The following is a 10,864-nucleotide window of genomic DNA, read 5'->3' on the forward strand; positions in this document are numbered from 1 at the left end:
ATTGGGGCAAATTCCTATGGCACCCAGTTTACAAGTTATAGGAAAACATGACCTTCTAAGCAACAGTTTTCTACCCAAGGGTTCCTTTCTGCATTCTGTTGTGCAATTACTGACATCTTAAAAGCAAGTAAATAAACACAAGGTCATGCTGATTGATCTCTCTACTCCAGGAACTTCTCAAGAGCCAAAGAATAAAATGATCGACAAAGGTTTCCTGGACTGTATGGAACCACACCTGATCTTAGTTCTTCTCAAGGTCATGTGACCAACAATTGGAAAACTTGAAGCAAGGGCTTTATAATTAAATTAATAGATCACGTTTCACTTACAGAATGCAAATTTCCACAGAAAGTACCTCTCAAGGTCAAGATTTCTAACCATTTAAAAACTCAGGAATTCCATGCATGTACTTTTCATTAGAAGTGAGGTTTTTCCCCTCAAACAAAAATTTCCATAACAAAGTGCAGAAAAAAGAGATGAGATTTTAAGAGTTATTGAATGTACACGTAGAAGAAGCAAGAAAAACTAAGGAAGGATGGAAATTTGGAAACCAAAAAAACAGGGATTGGTATGTGAACATTATTGAAGCGTGAATTGAGGGCAAAGTGACTTTTCCCATACGAATCCTTATAATTTCTTTCCTCTACAACAAAATATGGGCATTAAGATATACATGCTAGCATATTTTGAGCCTCTCTTTTCATTTCTGGAAAAAAAAAGATCTGATGAAACCAGCTGAATCATCTTGTTTACAAAAAATCAAGTGACAAGTTGTTACAAATGGAACATTTCACCATGCAATGGGATGACTCAACAACCAGATTATTTTAATTTCCAGTAGATACAGTAGTAAATTATTGTTTTTGATAGTGCTTACAGTATTTCATGAAGACAAGACTTAGTTATAGTAGCTCTATCCACTTGGCCAGTTGGTTATTAATTTTACTGTATGTACAAGACTTAGTATTGTCCCAGAGTTGAACTGTGACTCTGCCGAACATACATGTAACTTTAGCCAATAATCCGAGCAAGACTTGCAGCGGGAACCAATGGAGTTAGAGTTCAACAATGATCATCACTTAGTCAGGTGGCCTCATCTTTAAAAGTTACGTTAACAATATTTTTTTATATTTGACAGTTTATTTGCCTTTGGTTTTTCAGGGAATTTCAACATGGGAAGAAGTGAAGGAGACTGCAAAGAACTTATAATACTTTCCTTTCAATAAAAATGTAATGATAACTACGTTGGTAAATGACAGACACTTTGTATGATAACAATGGCAGTGCCCTGAGGGCTTTATAGTTGTTTTAACGAGAAAAAAATATGATTGCAGATGTTTTCACACATACATTATGTCATGACTCAAGATTAAAGTCATTGAATTTAAGGGATTTTTGCTTTCCATGATGAACCCAGAAGATCTCATCTCTATTTTGATCACATCTTGTTTGGAAATAATCGGTGTTTCATATGTTACCGATACAGTATTGTAGCATCATTGGATCTAAAGAGAGTGTTGAAACTGTTTTGAGCCACCTTAAATTTCTTGAGCTGGTTCGACCTACAACCATACCAAAACAGAAAATGCCTAAAAGCTCAGCGAGTTAACCATGTTTTTCACAAATGTTTAACACAACACTATGAGAACATTCTAACACAAAATCTGTAGCATGGAATTCTCACAAAAATTATGACATCATAAGGTTCTCCTTTGATACATTTTTCCAAATATCAGTTCCCAGCTACAGTTTATGAAAAATGATGGGATGTTCCCATCCAGTGAAAAAACAGTGTCTCCCTTTCATTTCCCGAGAGTTTTTACGTTTTTCACTGAAACACACGGCAGAGGACTGGGATTAGTTATGCATGCTCCTTCTGACTGAAGTGATGTCTGATTTCCATTGAAAACGTTACTTCAAAGAACCATCCATGCAACCTATTTGTAGGTCTCTTGACTAAAAAGGTTCCTTAGCAACCATTGTCTTTATGTAGTTAAGTGCCATCCCTTTAACCTATTGACACCTGGACCATCCCCATTGACAAGTAAAATCGTCTGTCGAGGGGTCAATAGGTTAAGGGGCATGTTAGCTCAAAACTTTCAGCAAGCATGACTTATTCTCATGGGCTGTTACTGCAAGGATCCAAAAAGTGACATCATCATCGTTGGTTGTACTCTCTCCGTCTGCTGGTTGTACTGCTGCTTCCGGTCTGGTTGGCCATGTGGGCTCGAAAGTTGGCTCTGGCGCGTTTTTTGCATAAATGCAGGAATCGCTGCCGCAGAGCCTGTTGAAATGTTGACCCATTAAGCATTTTCTTGATTAGGTCTTCCTGCAAAAGATTTTGCTCGAGAATGAAATTCACTTTTGTCCACACCGAATAACGCCTTTTTGGTCGGGTGTGCGCGATGCAATTCAGGTAGTGTACATGAATCACATCCTTCAACAGCGGTGTACAAAAAAAATTGTCAAGCTCTGCGTTCGAGTACAGACTGCAAATAGTTTGCATCCTGCCATAAGTGATAGTTCGACTTATCCAATTGATCCAAAGGAAATGATTGCCTTCCTTAGGAGTCAGAGTCACTGGATAGTGTGCTCATGAAAGAATGCAAATAAATTGAAAATGGTGCCTTTCTTGGATCTTTCTCTGAATCCCACACCTTGTACTGAATGTCAAAATGTAAGGAAAAAGATATCATGCGAGACAAATAAAGCAATTCAATTATTATAACTTTATTGAATTCACTGTATTACATTGTTTATGCAACCAAAGCAGAGGCAGTTGATGACTCACTGAAAGAAGGAACAAAAGATGGATCATCAGGCAAAAGAGCTAAACAATAGCCAAGGTTATGCAAGGCAATTTCCTTTGGTGCCAACATTTTCAAAACTTAATTACACTCACGTCTAATTTAAAATCTGAAATAACTTATTCCGCACGAGATACCACCAAAATATTGCATCTAAAACTGTTGAACAATCTTTTACAAACAACTCAGGCTGTAAACGTTTTGCCCTTTACCCACCAATTTCGACTTTTTGTTGTTTGCATAAAAAACAGACATGAGAGAGAGAGAGAGAGAGAGCAAGTATGGAGCAAAAACAGTAGGTTCTTTCCATTTGACCAAAAATTCAGGACCATGTTTTCTGAAATCAAATCCTGGCATTACAGATAATTTTCTTATTATACTTGACAGGCTAACCTAACATTCCAAAGTATAGGTAAAATGGGCAAATTGCATTCCATTTATCTGTGTCTAATCAGGGTCAGTGGCTTCATTCAGCAAGATGGAAAATACTATTCCATTTGCTGCAGGAAATTTTCACATTCGTAAAACAAGGAATTTCCTCAAATGTAAAGCACCCAAATTTCTCTCAACCCTAAACATCAAGGAAAGCTAAACAGACCCAGTTTTTGGTTTCAAGCTAGAGAGATTGAACAAAACAAGATCATTATTCTTACTATTTCCAATTTGGCGGCAACAGCCTTTTGGTCTTGTAGTAACGGGCAAGGCGGTGAATTCTGCTCTCTATGAGGATAAGCCTGAATTTGGAATCCTTGTCCTAATAGCGAAAAAAGTTCTTTCAATAACGTCATTATTATCAATCTTAATTTACCCCAGGTTTAATAATCCAAAGCCTGGGTGCAATTTTCCTCGAGCCTAGAAAATGCTATGCTCTTGGAAGCCAATGGTTAGAGGTCGAAAACATTTCTCTGGTAACACTAGCACAGAACCTCCGGTAAAAGGAAGATTCTTGTTCAATACACTACAGATGGTGATGGGCCGTCAGGCACAAAGTAGCTCCTTACTGGATATAATGAAAAATCAGTTTCAAGAAAACAATGACTGCCACAGGAGGTGCCATCGAAGTTTTTTGTTTTTATTCTTCAGGGGCCAAGTTGGCATTCAAATGGTAAATTAAATTTAAAAGTTCAATTCTTAGTCATATGTTCATTATCTTATAAAGAGGTCACAGGATTCTAGTCCAACCCACCTTTCGGTGCTTTTCAAGATGCTTTCGAACAGCAACTGCTTTCTTGATGAGGAAATACAGGTCCTCAGGAAGAGTTCCTGCTAACCCTGATAAAGAAAAGACTCGTAAACAAAATGAAATAAAAAAGCAGTTTTTGGAACAACCAATCAATAACATTTACTGATACTCTTGCACAGTCTCCTAAGAAATAAAAATATTTTGCATCAGATTTTGTACCTTTAGCTTTCAGAATCCTGAGGATCTTGTTGCCTGTTATATACCGAACTTGAGCCACACCATGTGAGTCTCGCAGTATCACACCTGTTTTGAGAAAAGAAATTGCATTCAATCCATAAATCAACCCACAATTTTCCTAAACATGCACTTCGAAATTTAAAAAGAATGACCATCATTAGGTCAAAGTCAAAAAGAGGAGTTTTTGGAACTAATTTTCCTTTTAACACCCATTGCCTTTAACCATAAAATATGTTGGTAATTGTGTTCCGTAGATGTACATGAAGACACTACTTTAGTATGGTCTTGATGCAATTCATTTTGATAAAGGACTACTATTTACACAAATGTATTGTTCATGATCAGTTGTAGACATTCTCTACTTCATTACTATTAGACACTAGAAAAGTCATTTTCCATAAACAGAATGCACAAAGTGATTGAGGAATGAAATTTGCATGCAGTCGTGCCAGGTTTAAATATTCCACATGGTTCACTGCATGAAATTGTCTTCAGACCTCCATGCCTGGCAGGTACAAAACACAGGTCACAGGTCATTGTTTTACCAATACAGAAAGTATCCTAAACATTCATAAAAGCTAACCCTAGGCTTATGAATGTTTAGGATACTTTCTGTATTGGTAAAACAAGGACCTGTGACCTATGTTTTGTACCTGCCACTCCATGCCAGAAGCCTCCATGATCAAATTATCTGTAGGAGTGGTATACCAGCTGGTAAGTACACATATGTAGTACATCATCTAAAAGCAGAAAACTAGTACATGAAAACAATGGTAACCTCAATAATGATTAAATTGTGCCATATTTTCAATGTGCATACCAATCTGTGATGGAGTTAGGCCCTTCTTTGCTAACTTGTATATTTGTTCTTTGACATCATCTGAGGTCAACTTGAGCCACTAAATCACAAACACAAATTTAAATTAATGAATTCATTGGTCCTTTAAAAATTTGTTTCAGCCATTTTATCTAAGAATCTTTTGATGTGTAATGAATTCTTAGATAGAAGACAGTTCTGGTCAGTACAATAATTAGTTGCAATCCAGTGTTCTTGAGCCATGCTTGGCTTTATCTGGCCAAATTTATTTATATTTGTTTGGTGATGAAACCATCATTTTTTGTTACCAATAAATTACCTTAAGAAAGCAAACTGGGTAAATTACAGAATAAAAAGACAAAATTTGTTACCATTTCCATAATCCATGAACTTTTCCACTGTTCTCTGGATTCAGTGCTTGATACACATACAATTCTTTTCATTTTGAGAACACTATCAGTAATGGTTTTCATTCTTTAAAAAGTATCACATTGCGTTTTCCATTGCCTACAAATCGATTTAACACTAATTGACACATCTACATCTGCATTATCTACACATTCATGTGTCCTTTGAAATTAAGGTAACAACGTGACTGCCAAGACATTTTATGTACGATTAATTCTCACCGTCGGTACACTTCGGCGATACGGCAAAGCTGAACCAGAAATACCTTTCCTTTAAGAAAAAACAGACATTTTATCGATAGTAAGAGACAGTACATTTGAGAGCTTCGAGTTAAACAACACGAAAGGAGACGATTGGAGAAGCAAAAGCACAAATTATTAGTTTATTCTCTTTCCGAAAATGGCCCCTTCTGTTGCATAAAATACAAATTTGGGCTATTTACTCACCCTGGAGCGTGCATACGACCCATTTTGGCCTTTTTTTGTGGCTGTTATTTCGCTTCCACTATATTCCAAGATGGCCGCGAGAAGAGAAAGAATTCACGTGGTAAATTTCCCAGAAATCCAAAAGGGCTTAGACTAGGGCTAAGGGCTTCCGGAATTTACATGGCACTAGTGACTGCCAGCCTGGCGTTTTGAAGCATTTTAGATGGTGTTTGACAATTTCAACGTGAATCCGTAAAGGCGAAGAATTTTTAACTTCTATTCCAACATTCGACTTGATTTGCGTTAATAGGTAAAGGTGAAGGTACACCTTATTTAACGTCGGTAATTTCTTTACCCTCTAGAGTTCCATATAAAAAGGGGAGGAATACTCGTCGGAAATTTTAAATTAAACCCCTAATAGAAATCAATCTGGGCATGGCCCAGGGTTTTTTTGACCTTTAAAAGAGTCCATATTAAAACACAGATATATAAAAAATACAGTTCCTTTTTAATGATGGCAAAGACATTATCACGTAATACTTTCACCTACCTGAAGAAATATAAAAGTGTAAAGATACACCTTTATATTTCTTCGTGCACAACCCTAAAGGAGACCTTCACGGCCATATATGATTGCGTTTTGCCCAGAACACCCTAAGTGAGACCAAAATCCAAAATTTATACCACTAACCAAGATGATAAGCATCCCTTCCCTTTTTATATGGGAGTCTCCCCCCTGCCCGGGCTAGAGGGTATTCTCCCAGGAAGCCGATGGTGAGCTCATTTTACCCTTCTCTTTCCATCAGTGCTCCGTTTTAAGGGTATTTAAAGCTACTCAAGCTACACTGAAAGGGAAGAAGTCGTAACAAGGATGTGAGATCCGGGGGGAGGGGGGGGGGGATGGGGGGTCGAACTTAGGGGCACTCTTGCACCAAGGCCGCGCACTAACCGACTGTGCCACCCTTGCTCCTGCTCCTTGTTCATTTCAGCTTACAGTGTTCCCAATTAGTGCTCCAGCGCTAGAAGGACTAGACACCTAATAAAGTCCTTTCCTTATTCCTTTCCATGTATTCCTATTCCGGAATACAGTCAATTGAACGCATCCTTAGTCTCTCCAGAGTTTATTTCCATGTTGCTGCATGTCTGTTCAGTAATAGATCACAGATGGCGTCATCCTGCAAGCAGAGACTCTCTAAAGCTTACCAGAGGGTGAGCAAGAGAGACTCTGCAGAAATCATGTCAAGTCTTTTAAGTCACCACAGCCCAAGTTTCTGGGCTAGTCACTCCCATCAAACCGGTTTAGGCAGTGTGCACATCATATTTTTGACAAAGCAAAGGCCAAAATCGAGCCTTCATGGTGTGTAGGCATACGATAGAGGCTCGGCCTGGGTTTTTGACACTGTCTCCAAGCAACGGCTTGCGGGTACTCAACTTTACACAACTTCTGGAGAGTCCTCTCTTTCTTGTCGAGTTAAGAATGGCCACTGCTGGCAGGGTGAGATGACGTCAAAATATGTAAGAACAATAAAGTGGCACACAAGGCAATAGCAGCCACTGAAAAATTTCTAGGCTGATCATGAGCTACATACAGTGTAGAGCAAAGTTGGCACTAACTCTGGCATACTAAGTTCAATCAAAACTCCATGCCCTACTCTTGACCTTGAAAACCAAAAAGCAGTGATTCAGGATGATTGAAGAAATTAATAAGTTTTAACCATTCCTGTTTAGGCAATGTCTATGCTAAATGCACAACCTTTATACCGCTATTTAGATTTATGATATATTACAATAACTATTTTCGAAATGAGTTAAGATTTCCATATTCTATATTTTTTCATTTTCTTAAGAGTTGTGCATATCAAGAGTTCAATTTTGTCACTATCACTTATCAGCATAACTATCTACTATTAGTGTGCCCACCAACGCAAACTTTTTCTCTAGCTCATGTGCCAGTCGTGAGTGTGAACACTTGTGTGGGATTCTAAAAAACTTGTTTAGCTGTTCACATGGCTTAATAACTCGTACACAATTGCAATCTGGTAGAAAGTCAATCGTTTCACCCACATCAAAGAAAGCCATTAGTGACAGTACATTTTCCTGTGGAAGGTCACATTTTAACATTTTGTAAATATTAGAGAAATTATCTGGTAATATTGTGAACCCAGAGTTTGAACTTCAAATTAAAAAGATACAGAAGTGGAGATTTTAAAGGCCAAGATGCAGAGAAAAACTTTTTTTTTTTATTTCACAAGCAGAAACCAACAAAACATACTACCAACATTGCCTGTTTCACATTCCTCTCGTTCATATCATCAAACCTAATAATATTGATAAAAAGAGAGGGTGCTTAAGTCTTCAACAAAATTGCCTCAACAAGATAACTGTTTCAATAAATGAAACAACAAATTTGTTTCTGCACTGAGTCAAATAACCGTTAGAATCTTTTAATTTACAAAAAATGCTAATAAACTTTATAGTTCACTACAGTCCTCCACTTTTACTATTATTAATCTCCTTCCATTCTTCACTGATAAAGTTCTGACAGTTTTTAATATGTGAGAAACTTTTGTTGTGGTGCAATAACCTTTTGCAAAAGGGGCATGTCACATGACCAGCTTCTTTGATATGTTCCATCAGTCTTTCCCATGTCTTGTACCTCTTTCCACATGCAAAACAAAGACCTGGTTCACCTGCAAATCTGTAACGTATATGCCTTTCAGAGGGTGAAAGCACTGGACATTCCCTTCTGTGTTTCTTAGGTATTTTAGTCGCAAAGAACTGACCACACTTGCATTTGGAATGAATTTTAATATGTTCAGAAAGGGCATCCCGAACGATGCCTTTTTTGCCACAAACATGACAGGAAATTGAGCTTTTGTCTTGAAGGTTACTCGTGCCTGGCATGGCATTTATGTGCTGATAAATTTTAAATATAATCCATGCATCTAATGCAGCACAGTGGATCTGTATAATAGTTAATGGAAACTTCTCCCAGTTACCTGTGGCCACCCACAGGGGCATTTGAAGTTCAATTCCCAGTAACCTTTTAGCAAGAGATTTCAGTTGAAGCTTCTTTGATGTTCCAATGCCTAAACTTTTTGCCAGTGTTTTGGTATCCACTAACCCTAAGCATTTCAAACCAGTATCTTTCTTTACTTTTGCAGCAAGCTGTAAAATTCCACTTCCAATTTTGGAGATCTTTTCATCACTCAGAACGGATGCAAGAACTTTTGGGGGAGTTGTAACGTTGTAAAGATGATAAACAAGGCAAGAGCTTTCCACTGCTAACTGCAGAACAGCAGTCTTGTTCTCATTTTCTCCTTTCTTTTCGCTTTTAAGCCGACGTTTCCGTTCAGACGTGTCAAATCCAACTGCCTGGGCAAAGCAATCAATGACATTATTTCTTAACCATGCTTCAACCTCAACTGGGTCTGATGTATACACTACCTCAACGCCCTCTGCAGGGTATGGCAATGAGTGAATGAGCGTGTGGTTTACTTCACTACATTGACCAATATCAGAACTCTGCTTACAAGTAAAGATCTCATCTTCAGCAGATTTTGATGTGCCATGGCTCAATGATTTTCCGGATGGATGAGTTTCAGTGAAATATCTTCCGACTCTCTTCTTTCTAAAGTGATAACGCTCTTCTGCATCATTTGGCCTTAGCTGATCTGCAGTTTCTTTAAGAGGTTTTATTCCGTCGCTGTGTCTTGTAGAATGGTGGGTATCTGCATCATCTAGCTTTCTTTTCTTTGACATACTTCTTGTAGCCCAGGATGAATCTTCAGCATAACTTTGTGCGCTATTCGACAAACCTTTCTCCGACAGGATACGTCTATTCTCTTTTATATCATCTGGCCGGTTTTTAGGTGCAGTTCTACGTGGGACATATCTTTTCCCTCACATGGACGTGTCTTGCAACCTGAGATATAAGGAACAACCGTAGAGCAAAAGAAGAAAAAAAAAAGTTCACTTTCTTTCCGCAAGTGACTCCTCCTGTCATATAAGTACAAATTTTACCTAATCACTTACCTTGGAACGTGTGAAGACTTCCTTTGTTGATGTTGTTACAAATGGCCGAAAGCAGAGAAGATCATTTGTAAGGCTTTCGTTGTTTGAAAGTTTGAGCGCTACTGGACCCTTGGAGCTTCATGTATCACTTGAGTGAACAGTCCCCTATTTTCCCGCCGAAACACCCCCATATTTGCCACGAGTTCTTCGGCTCTGCACGCACTGTTTAGAATGCACGGTGGGTGAATCCATGTCAGAGGACTCTTTTCTCGTACTAGTCAGTCCACCGAACGCAAAAGAAAAGATCGAGACCTCTGCTAGCAGGGAAACTATCAAAAAGCACTCGCCGCAACATTGAGAACTTTCAAAACACCACTTGTGCCATAAATCACGAAACGCACTCTCATACGATTTCCTATATTAAGTTCATCCCTATATACTCCTGTATGAAATCTTTTATACTGCATTTTAATCTTGGATATCCTGTGCTTAGGGTGACTTTTTTTCGTTCGTCTGCTTTTTCAGCGCCACCTTGAATTACGCCATACATGCATGCTCATCTCGGTTTATATGCGCAAATGATCATTCGTGACTGATTTGCACCGATATGCTGACTTTTGGCAATTTTATTTTTGGATACCAAGAGCACTTGCTAAGTTCTGCTTTCTACGCATAAATTTAAACCGCGCAAAAATATCCCAGCATTGATAAGCACTTGCGATAGGAAATCCGAGTATCTGGAGATGCGCAGAACGTATGCGCAATAACAATAGTAGGCACCGTCCTTAACTTTCCGTTTTTAGTCACATTCCACCACCGTCACATAATCAATACTTATTCACACAAAAAGTCGAACTAATAACCACAGCAATTTGCACTCTAACTTTTGTTGTAAAAAAAGAAGTCGAAGTGAACTCAGAAATGATGCATGCCAGCCTTGATGCCGGTTACTCGTCTCCTTTGCTTCCAAAGC

General features: G+C 38.3%; 3 protein-coding genes across 3 annotated transcripts in view; 1 reads left to right on the plus strand and 2 right to left on the minus strand.

The window, feature by feature from the left end:
• Window positions 1–1,976, plus strand: part of LOC138044225 (sorting nexin-4-like) — a 14,341-nt gene extending 12,365 nt beyond the window's left edge. The window contains exon 14 of the mRNA XM_068890890.1: window positions 1,162–1,976. Within this exon, the coding sequence (XP_068746991.1) occupies window positions 1,162–1,209 (48 nt within the window). The 3' untranslated portion in view covers window positions 1,210–1,976. The remainder of the gene's footprint in view (window positions 1–1,161) is intronic.
• A 730-nt stretch (window positions 1,977–2,706) lies between these two features.
• LOC138044242 (small ribosomal subunit protein uS15) lies at window positions 2,707–6,010 on the minus strand. The gene is made up of 7 exons (XM_068890891.1): window positions 5,899–6,010; window positions 5,674–5,722; window positions 5,048–5,126; window positions 4,210–4,293; window positions 3,994–4,079; window positions 3,461–3,561; window positions 2,707–2,790 (listed from the first exon to the last, which is right to left on the minus strand). The coding sequence occupies exons 1-7, from the start codon at window positions 5,919–5,921 to the stop codon at window positions 2,757–2,759; spliced, it is 456 nt and encodes a 151-aa protein (XP_068746992.1). The 5' UTR covers window positions 5,922–6,010; the 3' UTR covers window positions 2,707–2,756.
• A 2,088-nt stretch (window positions 6,011–8,098) lies between these two features.
• On the minus strand, window positions 8,099–10,015 carry LOC138044274 (uncharacterized). The gene is made up of 2 exons (XM_068890893.1): window positions 9,913–10,015; window positions 8,099–9,802 (listed from the first exon to the last, which is right to left on the minus strand). The coding sequence occupies exon 2, from the start codon at window positions 9,637–9,639 to the stop codon at window positions 8,359–8,361; it is 1,281 nt and encodes a 426-aa protein (XP_068746994.1). The 5' UTR covers window positions 9,640–9,802; window positions 9,913–10,015; the 3' UTR covers window positions 8,099–8,358.
• Between the last annotated feature and the right edge of the window lie 849 nt (window positions 10,016–10,864).

The sequence above is a fragment of the Montipora capricornis genome, chromosome 1, assembly GCF_036669925.1.
Source record: "Montipora capricornis isolate CH-2021 chromosome 1, ASM3666992v2, whole genome shotgun sequence".
Taxonomy (NCBI): Eukaryota; Metazoa; Cnidaria; class Anthozoa; order Scleractinia; family Acroporidae; genus Montipora; species Montipora capricornis.